Here is a 22,491-nt window from a genome sequence, read left to right as displayed (position 1 = left end):
TTGGGTTTGCTTAAGTTAATTAAGTATTTTAGGAAAAAGTGTGAAAGCAGCCACCAGCCAGAGTTGGTGGCCGCACTCTGAGGCCACCAAAAAATTTATCCTGAGAACCCCTGCGCTAGACTTACTTGGGCTCCTTGATTGGGCCAGTCCTCCATATAGAGGAAGGGAAGGGAAGGCTCTGAGTGTTGCCAGCTCTCTTGATTTTATTGCACGTTTTCTGTTTTTCTTAAAGCAAATACAGGAGGAACAACTTTCGTTTAAAAAAAAAAACATTTCTAGCATTCCTCATTGCAGGAAAACAGCTTGAAAACATGAACCCTAAAGAGAAATACAAACAACCAAAATATTCTTTCTTTAAAATCGCATGAGTTTTAAGCCAGTCTCATGATTGTGGGGCCTGACTTATGATTTCTGAACCCTTTATGTTGATATTACTGGCTTCCTGTGCCACTGCCTTCTTCTGTGGATGTGTTCATGAAGCCAGATCCAAAGGAGCCCTCGTCCCAGAATTAATTAACCAGAGCAGAGTGACTTTGTTTTTTAAAAGGAGAAGGTCTTCCATAGGCTAAACACTCACAATCTATCATTTAGTAAACTTCTCTTAGGAACCTTTTGATGGTCCTGCCATAAATGTAACTTTAACATTTAACTGATTGAGGTGCTTATGTTCCATTAAAGCCGTCTATGGAAACAAGGGCATTTCTATAAATGTAGCAAAGTTTCAGCCTCCCTTCCTAGCAGGAAGGAGTTGCTAACTGTTGTTCTGCTGCTCAGTGTTCTAGTAACAGGTGGCAAGCCTGTATTAGCCTGTATTTCATTAGGACATAATTGAACAGTTGCTGAATTATTTGTTTCTGGCTCAGGGCTTTACACAGCAAAATAATACTCCTGGGATGCTCCGGTTCCACCTTTCTATGAACTGTGCTGAATGTGTTTTCTGCATTCATCTCACCAATCCCTCACTATTTTACAGCTTATGCACACAGTGGGCCTGATTCTGCTACCACACACCAATATAACTCCATTTACTTCGATGGATCTACTCCCTTTTATACAGTACGAGCACAGAATCAGGCCCTGGCCAGTTTCGTAAAGGGCTGTGTCCATACAGTGGTTTTCATGTCCAGTAATATACAATGACAAATCTAGTACTGTCCTTTTGCAGCATAATGGACAGGAAAATTGTGTTTCTTAATACTAGTTCTTCTGGGGGAGGGGAGGTTAATGAAGACAAGTGTCACAGAAGGTGCAGAACCACCAAAAACTTTGCCTTCTGCGGTGGGGGAAATTTTGATTTCAGTTGCACTGATGTATATCCAGAGTCACTCCATTGACTTCAGGAACTGGAAGAACTCTAGATTTGTACCAGTTTAGGTGAGAGCACAATCTTCCTCTGTATTCTTTGCAGTCCTGTTTTAGCTGCTTGACACTTATGTGAGAGGTAACCCTACCTCATATTGACTGGGCAGATGCTGCTAGGATGAAGTGGGCTTGACCAGTGTCCCTAATGTATTAAATATGAATAGTCTCTCTTACCACAGAGCACCTACATCTGCTTAGTTTCAGGATCTACTTTATCACAGAAGCATCTTTATTGTGTCCACAGCAAACAAAATTCACAGGTTCCCTCATGATTTTCTCTTCTACCTAATTAATTAAACCACTAATGTATAGGACTAGAAATTCCTATGCCAGGACAATGACTGATAATTGTTTTAATACCTACCTTACTGTGTGTGTATCTATCACAACAGATTTAATATTCATAAGCCCAAAAACATTTGTTAGTCTCTAAGGTGCCACAAGTACTCCTTGTTCTTTCTTCTGGCAGTTGAACACACTAGGCCAATAACTTGCTGGTATGTTCACTATTATTTCTTTATTGTGGGATTCTCCTTTTTTGAACATCTAGAATTGCTCTCGCGCCCAATACTCTTTGAGCTTTTAGCACATTAGGAGCCATATTTTCAAACAATGGATCCTTTCATGCGCCTTTTTTTAATAAAACTGTACACACACTTGTGTGTACATTTGCACTTGCAAAGGATGCAATATCGTGGTTAGAGTGGGGAACTGCCAGATAGGGCTGCAGGCTTTGTATTCTCAGCTTTGTCTCTGCCTTAGGTATTGTCTACATGAGAAAATTGCACAGGTTTAATTTAAATCAGATTTTAAGACGGTTGTTAAACTGATGCAAACACCTCTATGGACACTCTTATTTCAGTTTAAAATGGGTTTGCTTTGAGTTAGCTTAAACTGATTTCTAATTGGCCTAAACTAAACTGAAGTAAGTCTGGTTTAAACCAAATTAAGAGTATCCACACAACCTTTTGTACTGGTTTAACTAAATGAGTTTAAAATCACACCTGTCATTAAACTGGGGCAAACTTTCTTGAGTAGATGAGGCCTTAGTATAACATTGAGTATGTCATTTAACTTTTTCTGCACTCAGGATTGCTGAAGCTACTTTAACGCTTGTAAAGTGCTTTGTCATCCTGAGAGGGAAAGTGCCACAGATGTGTAGATGATTACATTATAGTATTTATTCTATATGAAAAGTGCTCTGTAAAATCAAGTTCTACCCTGCGACGTTATTTAAAAGCAATTAGGGAAGCAAGCATCAATTCAGTATTTGTTTTAATGTATGTAAGTTGCCTGTCTATTGTCTCAGTATAATTTTGATTTACATAATAAAAAGAAGACACCTAGACAAAACCTTAGGTACCCTGTGACATTATTAATATTACAACAAAGCCCCAGCAGCATTAAAATAATACAGAATGGAACTCTGCCAGCCAGCCACCTACAAAAAAGCTTCCTTTCATCATTCTAGAGAGCAGTCTCCAAAAAACCCATCAAACAGATGACTTTTTGCAGCATGTCTGGAAGGTCGCCAAATTTGGGCTGTTTCCAGTCTAGTGGGGAACAGGATCTATAGTCCTCAGAGAGAATGCCCTGCCAGCCAACCCTTCTCTTTAATAATGAGGGGGATCCAGCCCAGGCCCATGCTGACCTCAGCTGCAGCAGTATGGCACGGGGAGAAAGGCTGTCTCCGGACTGTCCCCCAGGTAAGCCATCCCTAGGGCTTAATCGGTCATAACCAACACCTTAACCTCCATCCAGAGACTGATGGGAAGCCAATGCTGATCCCAAAGCACTGATGTCGGGTGCTCGCTCAAGATGCAGTGCTCAGTAAGTGAGCTGTTGTGTTCTGTACCAGCTTCAGTCTCCAAATGGTTTTAAGGAGTAGTCTCATGTAGAGTATATTGCAATCATCTAATCTGGAAGGAACACATGCATGGGTAATAATGGCAAAGTCCACATCTGAAAGGAAAGTTTCCAACCTCTTGGACAAAGGCAGATGGTAAAAATCTGATTAGGTCATTGCTGTAGTATGCTCATCAACAGCAGCTTGGGTCTTGGGGGGAAGGATAGCTCAGTGGTTTGAGCATTGGCCTGCTAAACCCAGGGTTGTGAGTTCAATCCTTGAGGGAGCCACTTAGGGATCTGGGGCAAAATCAGTACTTGGTCCTGCTAGTGAAGGCAGGGGGCTGGACTCAATGACCTTGAAAGGTCATTCCAGTTCTAGGAGATTGGTATATCTCCAATTATTTTTTTATATTATTTATTTATTTAAAATCACCCCTGAGTTGTAAACCCTAGTAACTAAGGGTGGACATACTCTCTCAGGCAAAGGGACTGATCTTACCTCTTCCATCTCCTCCAGCTGCTTCCGCCAACTCACCATCATCACCTCAGTCTTGTCTGGTTGAAGCTCAGCCAGCTTGCTCTCATCCATGCTCCAGTCTCAACTAGCCTTGGCTAAAGTGCTGTGTTTGAGGTGTTCCGATATCACAGTGAAGGGGCCAATTTAAAGCCTAGATAGGAAGTAATTCCTCTCAGCTTCTCAGGAGAAGTGAAGAGGCTGTGGTTGGGGAGACAAAATCCAGCCCCCAACCCAGGTCCTGGGCATGGGCCTGCAGCATAGCACCTGTGCAGCTGCTGCTTGAGCCCATTGGCTTCAATCCTCCAGTGCCACTTGTGTGGTGAACTAGGGCCACTATATTCATTTATATGTGGATCCCATGACCCTGTCATTAGCCCACCACTATGACCACTCTTGCCACACTGTCTGTGTTTTGCTGGCACAGTGATCCATCCCCTGCATAGTCGGTATTGGTGTGGAGGCCCCACTGTGAAGTTGCTGGGCTGACTTGCAAAAATCCGTGTCAAAACTCGAGCAGTTGGGAAAATTCTCATTGAAGCAGTTTTCCCTTGGGGAAATGCTGTTTTGACAAAGCCAAAACATTTTGTGACATTTTATCGATTTGGATGAAATTTTGTTCAGAAAAAAAGATGGGGGGGAGGGGAAAGCATTTTTGAAAATGTTAAAACTTTTTTTTGTGGGGGAATTTTGTTTTGAAAAAAAAAAATCAAAATTTTGCATTTTTATCCTGATTTTAGACCAAACAAAATCCCAAAATCTTGAAATTCTTTGAGAACAGAAAATCTGTTTCCTGACCAGCTCTAGGCAAAACTATGGTTGGCTTAAATGAGAGTTCCTGTTTCTCTGAACCCAGGTTCATGGATGTTCAGAAAAATGATTGTGGTTTGCTGTTTTCGTAAGTATGTCCAGGATCAGGTAGCGCTTGCATCAGTAAACATGCACAAAAGAGAAGAATACAAAAACTGCGTTAGGAAAAACACTGCTTGAAATTGTGGGTTGTTCCCACAGACAACAGTAAGAGGGCTCCTTCCTGCAAAGGCTGTCCATTCAGAGTCAATGCAAGCAGTAGCACATAATTTCTCTCAGTAACAGCTATCTAGCTTTGATCTCATTTACGGACTAGTTTTCTGAGTCAAAACAATAACAATATCTCTTCCCCCTGCAATGGCAAAGTGCAGGGGTAATGAAATAGCCAGGTTTTACTGACAAAGTTCAACAAAAGTTCAATAGAAATCGGCAAAAATACACAGTAAGACCCACAGTCAGAATAACCTTGGTAACAGTATTATACTGCAGAGAGTTCCCATTCAAGCCCTGTTAGTTCAGTCAGGGAAAAGGCGAAAGCTGTACAAAAGGTGGCGAGCAGCGTCAGCACCCGGCAGTTGCATTCAGTTAAATTATAACTAGGCCAGACGCAGTGCTGCTGGGACTATCAATAGCACGTAGGGCCAAGGCTGATGAGGAAGAAACCAGCCAGTGTCAGGAACTGATGTGAAAACAGCAAATGTTTTCTGGGTCAGGAAATATTATGGGTAATTGTCATCAAAAAAATGGGGAACAAAATTAATATGGAAATTTTCCAGTGTCTGTACACCCAAAAATAGGCCTAGAGCTCAGTCACAAGATGTTCATATAAAATGCAATACATTATTACAAAGCAAAGAGGCATGGAAACATCAGACACCAGCAATATATCTCCTGAATTAATTGATAAAAACGTAGATTGCAGCAGCTATGAAACTGAAACAGTGTAGGAACTGAAGGGTTCCTGACTAACCTAATTCCCTTTTGACAGAACAAGGAGTAATGGTCTCACGTTGCAGTGGGGGAGCTTTAAGTTGGATATTAGGAAAAACTTTTTCACTAGGAGGGTGGTGAAGCACTGGAATGGGTTACCTAGGGAGGTGGTGGAATCTCCTTCCTTAGAGGTTTTTAAGGTCAGGCTTGACAAAGCCCTGGCTGGGATCATTTAGTTGGGGATTGGTCCTGCTTTGAGCAGGGGATTGGACTAGGTGACCTCCTGAGGTCTCTTCCAACCCTATTCTATGGTGATTGTATTCAGTCACACTGGCAGGGGGTGTTCCCAAAAGCTGTCAGGATAGGAGGTAAATCACATTGCAACTTGAGGGATGTTTATATGGGGTTGTCGTTACCAGCTGCATTCATTGCTCATGTCTGCTCATATTTAAAAAGCACATGAAAATGTGAGCAGTTAAATGCAGATATTTCAATTTAAGCTATTGGCTGTGATCTGTCTCCTGCAGCACATGCACATACGAAATCAAAATCAGGCTGTTGTTAAAATAATCCCTGCCTTCAACATTTGTGTGAGCTTTGGCAGAGCACATTAGAAAACAAAAACAAGACCAGGGATGAGGAGAGCACTAGAGCAGTGTGACTCCACCATTGTGGATTGTAAGACCCTTCCAAACTTTTAATCAGACTTTGGTTTGCAGGGGTTTGCAAGGAATTCAGACTTGAAGCAAAACTCTTCCAGAACCACAGTTTCCCATGATAATCCCGCCAGGTTTACCAGAAGCTCAGCCCAGGTTTGTAAACTTATTGGAAAACCTGGCCTAAATGTTGGGTTTTGAACAAAATTGGATGAATTTTTGTCAGTTTTGCAATGAAGGTTTCTCATTACCCTAGAAAACAGCCATTTCTGCCTATATAAGGAGATCAGAGCTGGAATTATTTGGTGATGCTTGTCTATAATCCTTTTAAGGGAGGCAGTGGGGGAAGTGGAGGGGAACAAACTGAGTTGGTATGTTCCCCCTCCATGGTCTACACCAGTAGGTGGGGATGCCATGGCAGCAAAAGCCTCAGAGCTCAATATCCCCAGTTATCCCAAGATAGCCCCTCTGAGGGACTTTCCCTCAACTCTCATGTCCAGACCACTGCCTACCCCCACTCTCCAGATTTGGCAGTAATGCAGACCTGGAATCCATGCTGCCCCTGGCTAGGGTGAACCCTGTGACTAGGGTATGTAGCAAGCATTAATGCTGGTTCGAGCAGCATTATCTTTCCGCAAATTTTAATATCATTCTGCAGTCTTTTTATTTTGCAGGAGAGAGGAGACAAATAAGCCACCCAGTCCAATTTCATCTTTCACTGCTAAGCATACCCCTCTCTTGCCACACATCTAGTGGGATGTATGGAATTTCTGCAGAGTTTTACATAGTCATGTTTCCTCTGTGCACCGCCTTGCCATAGAGTGGAGCAGAGGAGCATAGGGGATTAAGTCATTCCATGCTGACACTTCCTTGCTGGCCGTCACTGTCAGTGACATATTATGCATCTCAGTGATCAAGTCAGTTCCATGCTACCACTGCAAAAATGTAATTCTTTTACAAAATTCAATAACAGCAAAAGCACTGCATGTTATTAAAAGCAGCTTGAGGGGGATATTGGGTCAAACACAAACTTTTTATGCAAAAGAGAACTAACCTGTGCAGCAAAAGGAATAAAAGTTTATGTTGGAAAACATTTAAAGCAGAGGAGGATCTTTTTCTCTCCAAAGATTTTCCTACATTATCCTATAGTGCAGGGATTTCTATCTGAGAACTTAACTCTGTATTGCAGACACATTCTAATCTTACACTTACAGCATTAATTGTCACAATATCCCAAGACATCTGACAGAGAACTAGTGGAACTTTTTGAGCTCCGTGGCAGTGTACACTGAGCATCTGAAATGACCATCTGGCCCTTTAAATTAATATACATGTAAATTCCACACCACCTTTATGGAGAGAGAGAATGTCAGTTGTTTGCTTAAATCCTGAATAACTTCTTCCCATCTGACTTTTTCTTTTGCATGTGTGGAGAAGGACATTTCTTAAGATGTTATAGAGAATTTGTCAGTTTCAACAGATACGTGTTTTTAATGAGGAATAAAACATCTTCATTTTAAGCACATTACACAGTTAACAAATAAAAGAAAACATGATGCCAATTAAAACTCTTTAGCTAGGATCTTAAATAAGAGACCCTGCTATATGTAAAAATAATGTAAGGGGGTTTTAATGTACAGAACAGAGGGATATAGAGCCCTCATTGAGGAGATGAAATCAAGTTATATTAACATAATTAAGCAAAAAAGAAATTTAAATTAGAGTTGGCAGAATTCACTTCAGTCTGTTCCATACTTGAAGGGCTGGAGCTACATAGTATGATTTTTGAGATAAAGGGATAGATTTTTAAAACCTGGCCACGTGTTTGCATCTACAAATGTGTGTCAGCTATTGACCTGTGAGCCTAGCCTGATTCTGGAGAGGTTACAAGGCGAGCTTCATTCAGATATTGTGTATAAAAGTGCTTTTATTAGTTATGAGTGATGCCAGTCTAGCTAAAACGCAAGTAGGGGACCATACATTATGAATATTCATATTAAGGTGTAGGTGTGCCAATAAGCTGCAGCCTAGGGATGCCTAGTAGTTTACAGTTTTGTTAGCGTAAGAAGCGTCAAGACTTAGCATAAGTGACCTAGGCCAGTGGTTCTCAAGCAGGGGTACATGTACCCCTGGGGGAACACAGAGGTCTTCCAAGGGGTATGTCAACTCATCTAGATATTTGCATCTTTTTATAACAGGCTACACAAAAAGCACTAGCAAAGTCAGTACAAACTAACATTTCTTACTTGTTTATACTGCTCTATATACTATACACTGAAATGTAAGCACAATATTTATATACCAGTTGATTTATTTTGTAATTATTGGTAAAAATTAGAAAGTAAGCAATTTTTCAGTAATAGTGTCTTGTGGCACTTCAGTCTTTTTATGTCTGATTTTGAAAGCAAGTAATTTTTAAGTGAGGTGAAACTTGGGGATCCGCAGGATGAATCAGACTCCTGAAAGGGGTATATCAGTCTGGGAAGGTTGAGAGCCACTGAGCTAGGGTTATAGTATTTAGCAATAAGTGCCCTGTTGTAAACATGTTAACAGCAAGATTGGATTAAGATGGAAAATAACCAAATCATAGGTGGGTTTTGAGCGACATGTACCCTCACAGTTACCCGCATTGACGCACTGGGAATATTGGGAAAGGTTGATGCTGATGCAAATATATCAATGCACCTCGCTCTAGCCCAGAGGTCGGCAACCTTTCAGAAGTGGTGTGCCGAGTCTTCATTCATTCACTCTAATTTAAGGTTCCGCGTGCCAGTAATACATTTTAATGTTTTTAGAAGGTCTCTTTCTATAAGTCGATAATATATAACTAAACTATTGTTGTATGTAAACTAAATAAGGTTTTTAAAATGTTGAAGAAGCTTCATTTAAAATTAAATTAAAATGCAGAGCCCCCCGGACTGGTGGCCAGGAACTGGTGGACTGAGTGCCACTGGAAATCAGCTCGCGTGCCGCCTTCAGCACACGTGCCATAGGTGGCCTACCCCTGTTCTACCCTCTGGCAACAACCGGAACCCCTAATTATGGTTACCTGAAAAGCTACTTATGGACAGGGGCTGAAACCAGGGCCGGCTCCAGGTCTTTTGCCGCCCCAAGCAAAAAAAAAAAAAAGGGCCGAAGTGCTGTCCCTTGAAAAGTGCCGCCCCAACCACATGCTTGGGACGCTGGTGCCAGCCCGGGCTGAGACTTAGTTAACTGTGGTCACTGATATGTAAATGTATGACTTAAGAGGTGTAACACCTGATTATTACTGGTGAGTTCGTCCTATTATGATGTTCTCCATTTACTTTTCTGTCCAAAGTGAACCACCAGGGATGACACAGAATGGCAAAAGCCATAGTAGTATGGTCATGCCAGGGCTCTCCACTGACCTTGTTACTTCAAATGGTCCCCATAAAGTTGTAAGTATGAACAATATGAGATTGTAAGAATGAAAAATGCAGGAAACCACTTTTCTTATCTGATTCTTATACTTATGTTTATTAATTTTTCTGATTCAATTATATTTGTTTGTATTAGCTAACGCTCATAAAGTTTCTGTGTGTGGTTCACCGATCTCATCTTCTTTAACTCGAAGTATCTGCCTGAATAAAGAGCCTGTTATTTGTGACAGGTGCAATTTGCTCTCTAAAATTATCCCAGGTTCCAGAGTGCAGTTGATGTAATTGTGGTCCCAACCCTGCAAACACCTATGTGCATAACTAAAAACATGAGTCAAAGTTAAGCACGTATGTTTGCAGAATTGTATGCTTCTGAGTACCTACTTGATATGCAGGTAGAATCAACTTGCTAGATGTTCATCTGGCAGAAAGTTTCAGCCCAACCTGCAAATCGGATTGCTCCATACCAGACGTAGAAGAATTTCTGCAACCTGCTTTCCACAAATAGTTACAACTTCTTTAAAACCTGAAGCCAATGCAAAATTGTGCAGAAAAGAAAGAAGAAATTGGCTTCTTTTCTGGGATTTTTTTGTTTGTTTGGTTTGATTTTGATACGGTCTGATCCTGGTTTTCTTCTGTACTACAAATGTACATGTTAGCCAAACAGGGTATGTTATTTAGTTTGCATCGGCAGCTAACTTCAGAAGAAGATTCTTGCTGATGTACCAGATTAATGCAGTGTTCATTAACCATTTCTGGGTATCCGGACTCAGTTTATTCTCGAGGAGGTGCAGTTGTTTCTGCTGTCTCTCACCCTCACTCTTTCTCTCAGGCTTGCATGAACATTGGCACTTAGCCTGAACCTGCATGTGTTCTCATTCATTTTGCCAATTAGAATGCAGAAGTTAGCATGATAGTCTGGTTTTTTCCCCCAAGTGAAATTTCCTTGTTAGTATTACCGTCGAATCTCACCAGGGCTTTCCAAGGTGGAGTCCTGTTAATTGATGAAGGCTACAAGGGCCTCTGAAAATCTAACCATAACCCCTAGAATGTCTGCAGCCAAATGAATGTTTAATGAAACATATAACAGATGTGTATATATCTAGAGAGAGTTTCTGAATTTAAAACCTGGATCCAAATCACCAGCATCCCTGAGCTAGAGGGAAATTTGGATCCATAACAAAACTTTATGGATGGTACCATATCTTTCATCCAAACCCGGTAAAATTGTGTAAAAGTTTAGATCCAGATCCAAATTTTGCTGTTTGGGTGTATTGCTAGCATTAATACCATGATGAGATCAGTGTGTTAACCTGTAGAACCATGTGATAACTTGCATTTATCTTGTACCTTGGACACCTCGCATGTGCTCTGCCCACTAATCTATCTCCATCAGGTCTGTTTCTAACACCCAAAGTATCCTAGTAGCTTTCCATAAGGCTCTCTTCAAAACCAAAAGCATCCTTTCCACATTATGTTTTTATTTTGTTCCCTGGAAATTGTGGCATTTCCCACAAAATTACACTAGCCAAAAGCCCAGGACAGGGAATATCCAGTCCTGCATTAGTAACAGATTTAACGAATGGGAAATTGATCCTGTTTGAAGCGAAGAATTCCCCTCCCTTCTCCACCGGCTTTCTAATGGAATGCAGCTCTGGGGAAAGGTTTTCAGAAATGACTAGTGTTCGTGTATGCCTCGGTTTTGGCTGCCCAATTTGAGACACCTTAAATCAGCCTGTTTATCACAAAGTGCTGAGCACCCACTCTCAGAAAATCAGGCCCCTTTAAAGTGTCTCGGTGACATCAACATTTAAGGCACTCACTCTTCAGAAAATCTTTGCCATAGTTTCTAGCTCTAGCAAGTTGTGAGAGATTGGCCCTTAAAATCACAGCAATATGAGTTACAGAAAAGCTAAGAGTTTTTGATTTTGTCTCCCTCTGGGTATATCTACACAGCAAACTAAAACCAGCGGCTGGCCCATGCCACCCGACTCGGGCTGCAGGGTTGTTTCAGTGCTGTGAAGACTTCCGCACTCTGGCTGCAGCCCAGGCTCTAGGACCTTGTGAGGTGGGAGGGTCCCAGACCTCAGGCTCCAGCCTGAGCCCAGAAGTCTGCACAGCAATGAAACAGCTCTACAGCCTGAGCCCGCGAGCCTGAGTCGGTCAGCACAGGCCAGCCGCAGGTAGACATGGCCTCTGAATCCTTGAGCACAGTTGGGTTAATGGCACTAAGGAAACCTGTCTTTACAAACAGAGAAAAATAGTACCAGAGAAAAGAGTTTTTAAACTCTTATAAAATAATTTTTCAGTAGAATCTACTGTGTCCTAGGAAAGTACATGATTATGTGAGGTGAGCTAAATGGGTGCCAATAAAACCTTTGATGCCCCGTTTAACTCACTCCTGGCTTTTACTCCTGTCAGTGATCATCAAAAACTCAGGCCTATAAAACTCTTATGCCACATCATCCCATTATGTACATTATGTAAACTCTGTGTGTGTTTATATCTGGAATATGCAAATATGGACACTCAGCCATCCACAATATATTATTGCTGTCAGTAGTACAGACTGCTGTAGTTAAGGTTGCTAATCAATTTCCATTATACCATCTTTTTTTCATACACTTACAACTTTCTAAAATATTCACCTTTTCATTGCTTTGTCTCTGCCAAATGGGACATTTAAAAAAAAAAAGAAAATCTAAGAGATCTCAGCAATCTTTGAGTTCTATATGTGTATATAAAAATAAATAAACTGATCGTAAACATTTTGTTCTGACTGTCTTGGAGGATAACTCGGAAAAGGCTGAACCTTTACATTTGAACTTTTACAAGCCCATAGTCCATAATGATTCTGTGCATTAGGCACTTTATGCCAAGTTATTTCAAAATGTTCCCTCTAAGGAGACTTCCCGGAGCATTTAATAGCGTTCTGTAAGCATCACCCATTGATTTCAATGGGGCCAGTATTTCACCCATAGAATTTAATAGAGCATATATTAATAATTATGTTTGTTTATTTTTATTCCTCTCAGAAAATAACATGTAAACACCAGTGAACTTAATAAAGATGTCCAAGAAGCAGATTGAACTGCTAGGACCAAATGCAGAGATGTGACCTAAATTGAGACATAAATTAAATGTGGTAAATCAGCGTATGTGAGTGAGGATTTAACTTGGCGTAACTCCTTCTGGGAAAGTGGACAGTCAGGATTGGAGAAGGAAAAGCAAGGCCTGTAACAGACCTGCCTTATCTTACATAGTCTCACATCCTCTTGGTTGCTTTTTCCTGCTTTAACACTGCCCTTCTGCCAGCTTCGTACTTCAGAGGCACCAGCTTACATTCACTCTCACTGACCTATGCAGAGTTACCAATATGGAATTTACACTACTGTTTACATCACCTCCTAAATTTGTCCACTGATTTCTATAAATCAGTAAGTGCCGTTGAGGTTGCATTTATGAATGGTGGGCATGAGAGAACAGCGAAGTGAAGCTGAGCAGCCCTCTGAAGGCACAGAGCTCTCTCTGATCCATGCGGTGGATTTCTTGTCCTTTGATATCTATCACCCTTCTGTACTCGTTCTGCATACTGGATAACCGTGGAAGTTCCACACATAGAACTTGCACAGTGTATGCAGCAAAGGATAGGTTGAAAATAGCCTGATCCAACTAGGCCTGGTTTAAACTCTGTAGAAACTAAAATTGTGCAGCCTAATAGGATGGTTGACAGTTGTACCACATTATCCTTTCGAACGTTGCAGGTCTGCAGATCCAGCACAATTACAGTATATTATCTCCAACGCCTATGAATTATTTGATAGATCCGTTCCAACATGCTGATATTTGGCCAGTTTCTTTCAATGGAACGGAAGTGATTTACTACACCTGCTCAGCATCTGACTCAGTGTATGTTAAAATGAATCAAGGGTAGAAAACCTGCTCCTTGAATCTTTGTACTGATCTCTCTTAGTAGGTGTGCGCAAGGAGTCGGTGGACAGCGCTGTGTTTCAGAAATGGGAGCAATGTGGTCACTGCATTTGCTTTGCTAATTATCATTTGTTGTATTTTACATAGGTCCAACCATACAGCGCCAGGTTCAGAATGGACCCTCTCCAGATGAAATGGAAGTGCAGAGAAGGTAAGAAATAAATTTTGAAAAGAATGTATTAGATTCAAATGATTTTATATTTTAATTATACTAATTATGGCCCCAATCATGCAGTTGTAGTCCGTGGGGCTCTGCCATGGCAGAGAGGTTTGCTTGTGTATATCCATTTGCAAAATCTGGCCCTGATTTGGTCACATTCAGGTTGATTGTACCTGTAATTGGTCAGACTTAGCACTCTGTAGTGTCCCACAGTTACTCTTTTATTTGTTAAGGGTTTATAAAAAAAAAAAATTTAAATTAGGAAATATCTTCTGGTTCCAGCACACAAATTGAACACCGCATATCTCCAATGGGCAGAGTCCCCATTGTCCCATGTACACCCTGGATTCCCAACAGGGGCGGCTCCAGGCCCCAGCACGCCAAGCGCGTGCTTGGGGCGGCATGCCGCGGGGGGGCGCTCTGCCGGTCGCCGGGAGGGCGGCATGCCTGAGGAGGGTCCGCTGGTCCTGCGGCTTTGGTGGACATTCCGCAGGCGTGCCTGCGGAGGGTCCGCTGGTCCTGCGGGAGGTCCACCGGAGCCGTGGGACCAGCGACCGGTAGAGCGCCCCCCGAGGTATGCCGCCGTGCTTGGGGCGGCGAAATATCTAGAGCCGCCCCTGATTCCCAAACAGAACCATTCCTGACTCCACAATAGTGGGGCATCTGTGTGTGTGATTTATGTACACGCATACACATGCATTCACACACATCAAAGGAGAAACCTTCTACCGGCTCATTATTATACTTAAAAATCACTAGCCAAACTGCTTTAACCAGCACTTGGCTCCCTTAGTAATGATCATTTTATACTCTGAATATCATTATTCTGAAAATACTTGGTGAGTTCAAACTACTTAATTTTAGTGAATTAACATGATTTTATATTTTATGTGCAGTCAATGCATAGAAAGCAGGACACCTTTGCTAATAGATGCCATTTTTTCCATATTTAACTTTTTTGTTGTTTTATACAGCTAAATTCTGGCATGATTCTGGCTTATCTACAGTGATTTTTAGTTACTAACTAGTAAAGAGCTCAAACCCCAGATATTTTTTTCAACTAAAAGGCAAGAATAAGATATACTGCTATCCAGAGATACAGATAACACCAGTTTTAAAAAAATCTGCATCATGTTTTAGTGTGCTTTTTTCTTAAGCTTAATAAGAGAGCTTTATATGCTCCTGTATTGGATCAGTTCTTAGCAGTAGCAGATCATATTGCATAGTGCCCATGCTATTGGCAGTATACGTTCCTGGTAATGAATTTGACCCTTTGTGTCTGGTGCCTCCAAATAAGAGTCCTGATCTAGATGAGTATCATGGCTTATAGGCTATTGTTGTTTTCTGCCTCCTATACTGCCTTGTCTCTGACTGTATGCGTGTCTGCATACTGACATCCAAAAGAAATTACGCTTAGGTTGCATTTTGTTGCATACATCACCCACAGCCAAACTGTAATGCTAATTTTTGATGTGACATGCGGATTCAGCCAGAATTCCTCCTGGGGAATTAGGGAAGGCACAATGGAGCAGGAGCACCCCCTTCCTGTTCACACTAGGCCAACTCTGCTGACCAGAGTGAAGAGTCAGGGCTGTATCCTTCTCCTCATTCCACCAATGTTATGGAGGCTGACGCTGTGGCTAGTAGCACCTGTGCTCCCCAGTTAGACCGTGGGCAGGTAGACAAGAGGAGAAGGCTGTCTGTCCCATCTCCCCAGTCCTCATGCAGGCGTGCAGTCTGTTCCATACAATGAACACCACTAAGTAGGCTTGCAGTTACATTCTGCCATAACATAGGTGACAAAGAATGATTGGGTCAGATCTTCAGCTGGTGTATGCTGGAGCACTGAAGTCAATGGCGCTACCCCGATATTCACCAACAGAGGACAGAACTCTAAGAATTTAGGGAAAGGGTTATTGCCAAGGTGTTATTTTTAAAGTAGAAGGTTGCAAAAATTTCTTTAAACAAGTGGGCCAGATTCATTGCTACTCTCCACTAAGCACAAGTAGTACAATTTTGTCTGGTCCTTGCAACGTCCTGCCTGGTCCTTATGTGGATTTGCCATGTGGGGGATGTGGCCCATAGAAAAGACTTTAGATTTAATAAATGTTTCCACATCAATATTAAAGAAGGACAGAGGGAGAGACTGTTTCCTTCAAGATTGTCAAGATTTATTTTTGGGACTGTTCAACTATCAGAAAGTTCATAGAGGAGACTCCCTGATGTGCACCAGTATGCTGGTGGTGGTTCAGAGAGATGCAGGGAATATGAGTGTTTTCTGCAGTGCTTTGTATGAAATATGCCATGCACAATAAGAGCCTAATCCTGTTCTCATTGAAGGCTATGTCTGCACTGCAGACATATGCCAGCATAGCCATGCTGGTCAGGGATGGGAAGAGGTGTGTGATCCCTGTGCTGGCAGAAATCCCTATTGTAGATGCAGCTATACAAACAAAACTGCACTTTTAGTGATATAGCCCTGTTGTGTTTGTTGCAGGGGTGTTTTTACTTTAACTGTACAGAGCATAGCTTTGCTGATATAGCTGCATCCACACTAGGCGCACTTTGCCAGTATAGTACAGCTGTACTCCTATACCAGTAAAGAGCTCATTGTATAGGTACGGTCTAAGTCAATGGGAGTGGATGGGTGCTCAGAACTTTTGAAAATGAAGCCACAAATGTAAGTGCCTAAATATAGACTTAGGAGCCTAAGACCTGCTCTACACTTAAGTTTTACCAGCATAATTATGTCAGTAAGGGATGTGGTTTTTTTTAACCAACATAGTTATACTGGTAAAAGTCCTAGTGCAGTTACTGAACCAGAATTGGCTGCGCCAGTAGATGGACTTTTATAAGTGTGTCTACACTAGGGGAGAGTTTCTGCTTCAACTATGCCAGCATAGTGAGAGCAGCCAAAGGCCTAACTGTAGGTGTTTCCGTTTTGAAAATCTTATCCTAAACTTTCATGTGGGCAGGAAAATGAAGATGAGAAAAACAATGCAAAATGTTTAAAAGATTTGATTTGACTATTTTAAACACAACATGGATTAAAGTCACAGGGCCCAATCTGGCTACCTCTGTTCATACTGAGTAGTACCATACTTGTATCAGTAGCGCTTACTATGTTCATAAGGCCCTCTCCTGCAAATCTTTACTCACATAAATAATCTTTCCTTAGTTCCATTGATATAAATGTGACGATTTATGTGTGTAAGGTCTGCTCACATAAATAAATGTTTATAGGATTGAGCCCTTAACACATGTAGGGTACAGCTGGCCAGAGACAGCCAAGGCCAGCCTGAAATTCAAGTGTCTGCATTGGGTCCCTCCCTTGGGAGTATATTCAGACTTGCAGTTCCCAGCCGGGCCAAGCTCCCCCTCCAGCTGTGGGAACATTTAGGGAGAGAAGTTTCTGCTAGATTTTTCACTTCAGCCCAGCACTGGGACCTCAGTGGAACATGCAACATACTGCCCGGACTCCATCTCTTACAGTATAATTTCCGTGTGCCCTTACTGGTCTTCCAAAAATTGCACCATTCCATACTATATATATTCATTTTGCCATGATCAGTCTTATACTAGATTCAAAATAGAAACCTGGCATGTAACTCCTCCAGGGTGACTTTATATGGAGGAGTTACATGCCAGGTTTCTATTGTGAATCTAGTACAAGATTGATCACTGCACAATGAATAATCCTAATTATGGATGGGCCAATCCATTGCTTTTGAATTGGAGCCTAAAATATAGGAATGTCTATCATGCAAATTAAAGCATTTAACTTTATTTGTACATACCCTAAGGTAATTTTTCTGGACATGTCTGTTACATATAGTAAAAATCCACAGTAAATCAAATAGATATGCATTTTAAAATACAATGCATATAAAATATAACAGAGAAAACCTATTTAAAGCTGCCACTGCGTATTAATTCATCATAGGCACAGCTGGTAGCACCCCCTATAGTTAAGGTTACTTGATTGTACATAGAATGAGGCTGGGGTCCTGTGGAAAATATATTATGTGATTATATAATTATAGACAGTATCATAATGCATATACACAAGAGGACCAAATTAAGTGCTTTTGACTTTTGAGTGCCTGACTTTGCAAATATAACATTCTTTTCTGTGTGTAATAATATAAATATAATTTCCTTCCACAATTTGAGTCACATCTAAGTGTTGTTGAAATATATAATTCATATCCATGTAGATTCTAAAATAGCTAACTGTTACTCTAGTTTTAGCTGTTCGGCTTTTTGAATTAACCAAAGAAAGGTCAGAGATTATATGAATTATAGTGAACAATATTTCTTCAGGATTGTTAGTGTGAAAGAGAGGACCTCTAGTGGGAAATTTGGGGAAGAGCATGTCTCAGTAAAATGGAGAATATTTTTGGAATGCTTTATTAAACCATTGATACTATTCTAATAGGTTGCTTTGTATTATGTGTTCCCAACCAAGAGCCCAATCCTGCAAACCTTTACACCTGAAAGTATTGAAATTAACACTTTGCTCATGATCATAAGGCTATTAAAAACTAATCAGAGTAATTTTGTAGTCATTGCTTATTGAGACGGTCAAGAAATATTAGTTTGAGGACAAAATGTGGCTTGTGGTATTTAAAGTATCACATGATCATTCTGACAACCAGGTGTCCAATACTTTGTTCACCTGCAAAACTCTACGGTTGTGATAAAGGAATTTTGTTTTATACAGCTGTGTGAAGCAGTTGGCAATGTACAATCAACCACTAAACACAAATCACGTTTCTTTACATTCTTATCGGTATACTGCCGTTCCTTATGCCCCGTATCAGCACAATATTTAAGTATGCGCTTAACTTAAGCGTGTTAGGTATCCCATTGACTTTAGTGGAATTCCTCAGCCGCTTCAAGTTAAGCATATGCTTAAGAGCTGCGCTGGATTGGGATCTGAGACACTGCAGTACTCTCTTACTTTAAGTTCATTGGCTATTCCACATTTGAATATCCATTATAGCAGAGGTCGGCAACCTTTCAGAAGTGGTGTGCCGAGTCTTCATTTACTCACTCTAATTTAAGGTTTTGCGTGCCAGTAATACATTTTAATGTTTTTAGAAGGTCTCTTTCTATAAGTCTATAATATATAACTAAACTATTGTTGTATGTAAAATAAATAAGGTTTTTAAAATGTTTAAGAAGCTTCATTTAAAATTAAATTAAAATGCAGAGCCCCCTGGACTGGTGGCCAGGACCCGGGCAGTGTGAGTGCCACTGAAAATCAGCTCGCGTACTGCATGCGTGCCATAGGTTGCCTACCCCTGCATTATAGAATTATCACATAAATTACAAGCTTCTGTTACAAGTATTTGCAGTATACTCTAAGTGCAGGGTCTTGCTCTGATCTCACTTTCTCTGATGTAAATCAAGAGAAACGCCACTAAATGAGATCACAACTCACCTCAGCCCTTTCGGTCTAGCCTTTATTTCTATAATGGGCTGATTAATGCCCCACAGATGCAAACTCTATGGCTTGGGCCCATCTCAGTGTATAGAACATTTTCTAAAAAGAGTAAAAAATAAAACTGGAATGTTTTAAAAACCATTGTTTTAGGCAAGTGATGGAGCAGCAGCAACAGCGCCAGGAATCTCTGGAAAGAAGAACCTCTACCACAGGCATGTATCAAACAATGCAATGCAATGTGTCTCTGAACAATGCAAACATATTCCTCTCCCCTCCTGTCTCCTCTAGCTGTTGGTGGTGGTCATGTGTTATCACAGAAATAACTGGCCTGCTAAATATAGCTATAATCATTATGGGATTTCAAAGCATTTTCAGTTAGAGACTTAAACTAATAAATTGGAACATGGCTGCGTTTTTTCCACAGATTTGACTGAAGTTTAAGGTCCAAACTTCAGAGCACACAGCGCAACTCAGATGGGACATGTAAAGATGGATTTAAGCAAAGCTTTGTGCTCTTCCAGTCCCATGCTAGCTATGAGACCGGCTTAAGACTGAGCAGTGTAAAGGCTGCTCTAAATTATGCTGTTTTCCACAGTGCCAAGGGGCTGATGTCGCTGGGGTGCAGAAAAGGCCTACCCACACTTTCTACACGGCCACAGGGAGAGTGAGTGGCATAGGAATCACTCTACTGGCTCTGTGGCACTATAGGATTCTCCTACCCAGAGATTAGCTGTCTGTGCCTGGCTCTTCCAGCTTTCCACAAGGTGTACAGAAGAGAATCTGACTATAAGAGTTTGTTAGTTGGGGTAATAAGGTGAGAGGCTTGTGTAAGTTTAGTGAGAAAGTATTTACTGAGCGGATCGCAAATATTTTCTAATATATTAGCAACCTGATAAGTGGTGTGGTGGGAAGAGAAGTTTCTGGCTGCAAAATCTGGCTTTTGGTTCTGTGAAAAAATACGTGCAAATGAAGCCAGAATTTTTGTGTGAATCTGGGGGGGAAGATTAGTTTTTTGCTCAGCTTTTTTTTTTATTTAAAAGCAGCTCAGTTGTGTCCACAGAAAATGTCACCTGTGTCAGTCATACAGAATAATGCTCGGTGGCTCCTAATTTGAGTGCACACAACTGTGTGCCATTTTGTGTCAGTTAAAAAAAATGAAACCCTGGCTCTGCTTCCGTGAGGAACCTTGACGTAGGCATGATATGTGAGGTAGTGACGTTTCCAGCTGAGCGCCCTGTTGCATGTATGGAAGCATCTCTGTGCTGTACGCAACCTGTGTGCCTGTCTTTATGTTCAAAGTGTCACTTGCCGCTGTCCTTGGAACAAAGGTAATGTGTGTAATTCTGACTCAAGATGGTTTGTGGGGTTAGAAGAAGCTTTACAAACATCAAAGCAAAAACTCTAGCCTATGCTGTGTGTGTCACTGCTTTGAACTAAAGGAAGGAACAGCTCTCGACTGCTGCGGTCATCTGGACATCACTAAAATCGTGACTGCACCATCCTTTTTTATTTATTATTTTCTGCTTTCATTTACTTTTTAATTCCTTGTCTCCTAACCACTCTGCCTTGTTTTCATTCCTTGCTGTATGCCCATTTTATTCTTTTCACTTTTCTTTTCTGTTCTTTTAGTTTCTACCCTTCAGATAAAAGTGTCTTCTTCCCCCTCCCACTGCCAGTCTCCTCCTCCTGACTACAGTAACTACAGTGCTTCTACTTCCGCTGGTGCTGCCCCACCACCGCCATCTTATGCCAACGTTATCTCTTCAGCATCTACCATCCCCGAGTCCAGTAGTAAATCCTCTTTCAAATCCTCTAACAGAGCCAGAGGATTCCCACAGCTTCGTCACAGACATTCTGCCTCTGAGCTCTCACCCTCCCTGGGTTCCTTCTCCTCTCCAGTGTGGCCAAACCACAGGACTGTAACACAAAGCATCAAACAGATCTCTTTGTCCCCACCGCCTGAGCCTCCTTCCCATTTTCCATTCGCACCTCACCAGCCTGTTAGACGTTCCTCTCTTTCACACTCTCCTCAGTCTTCCTCTTCTCCTGTAACAACTACGTCCCCCGTGCAGAAGGGTTTTGTCCTGCCGCCGCATATTCCAGAGGTCCTTCCTGTGATTCCTGTCCAGAATGGCAGAATCAGGGGATCTACAGATATAACAGTCCAAGAAGCCTCTGCAAATGTACCTCAGATAGGCCTGAATGGCCAGCCCGAAGAACCTCTAGCCACACAAATTCCTTTAAACTCCTCTAAAACCCAGGTAAAAAGCGTGGATGGGTCTTTCTTCTCATACTTAGAAACTGTACCCATCTCTCAGCTACCAGTTATAACCAGCCATGCTGGTTCCTTTATCCAGGCTTCTTTTCAGTCCTCCCAACCTTCACCTCATCCTCCAAAGCAATTGTACCAGGCCATGTCACACTTTGTTTCATTACCTCCCGCTTATGCTGCTGTATCTGAGGTGAATTTGTCCAAGAAGACCCCTCCTTTCATGACTTCATCAACCATTTCCCACTTGAGTAAGTACTTGTTTTGAATTAGTTATAACCGTTAAAAGAGCTTTAGATTTGACCTGATTGTTCATAAAGCCCAGTTTGCTCTCCCCCAGGACAATATGTGGGAAAAACTCTTGAGTAAACAAAGACTAATACTACTGCACCAGATAATTCAGACAATTAGGGAAAAGGTATGGAAAGTTAGTGCTATAACTGGTGGTGGACTTGACATAAAACCTCATATCCAAATGCTCCAGTCTTTGGGGAGAGAATGTTTTTAAAGTCTGAGGCCAGATCTTCTCTCAAAACTTTTGAAAGTGTAGTAATGACAGTTAAGGGTGTAATATTTTTAACGTTTTTTTCTACTGATGAAAGGCCTAGTGTAGATGCAGAAAAAGTGATCTTGCCAGTGTGGCTTGTTTCATTTGAGGAACTAGTATAAGCTAGACCTGCAAAAGCACTCTTTCAGCCATATAAGTTGCATCTAAACTAGGAGGGTTTGCCAGGATAGCTGAACCAGTAAACCTTTTCTACTGTAGACTAGCCCTGCGTGTGGATCTATATTTTGCATATGGCCTGTATTGTTAAAATGCCTGGATTAGAGCAGCTCTGTGTTGTGCCTGTTCAAAATCCAGATCAGGTTTTGCAAGTTGGACCCATCTCTCTGTATAACCATATTGTGCTTAAATGGATGTGCCTAGAGAACTAAGGAAACATTTGTATATTTCTTCCACTGACAAATTTCCTGCTCCAGATATTTCAACTGCCTCTGTTGGGTCAGACCCTCAACTGGTGTAGGTCACTATATATCCATTTTCTTCAACACACTTACTTCGTTGGTGTAAACTGGAATATCTTGCCCATTATATTTGAGGGGG

At 41.4% G+C, this 22,491-nt stretch overlaps 1 protein-coding gene across 7 annotated transcripts in view; it reads left to right on the top strand.

The window, feature by feature from the left end:
- The window catches only part of EVL (Enah/Vasp-like), a 214,473-nt gene that overhangs the window by 170,536 nt on the left and 21,446 nt on the right, over positions 1-22,491 (top strand). For 4 of the 7 annotated variants that reach the window (XM_039536877.1, XM_039536878.1, XM_039536875.1 and 1 more), the window contains exons 4-6: positions 13,596-13,659; positions 19,268-19,329; positions 20,747-21,637. In XM_039536877.1, coding sequence (XP_039392811.1) covers positions 13,596-13,659; positions 19,268-19,329; positions 20,747-21,637 — 1,017 coding nt within the window. The remainder of the gene's footprint in view (positions 1-13,595; positions 13,660-19,267; positions 19,330-20,746; positions 21,638-22,491) is intronic. The other 3 variants (XM_039536881.1, XM_039536880.1, XM_039536879.1) reach the window with 2 other exon arrangements.

This window comes from Mauremys reevesii, linkage group 4, assembly GCF_016161935.1.
Source record: "Mauremys reevesii isolate NIE-2019 linkage group 4, ASM1616193v1, whole genome shotgun sequence".
NCBI classification, from domain to species: Eukaryota; Metazoa; Chordata; order Testudines; family Geoemydidae; genus Mauremys; species Mauremys reevesii.
This window is presented reverse-complemented; position numbering and strand designations above follow the sequence as displayed.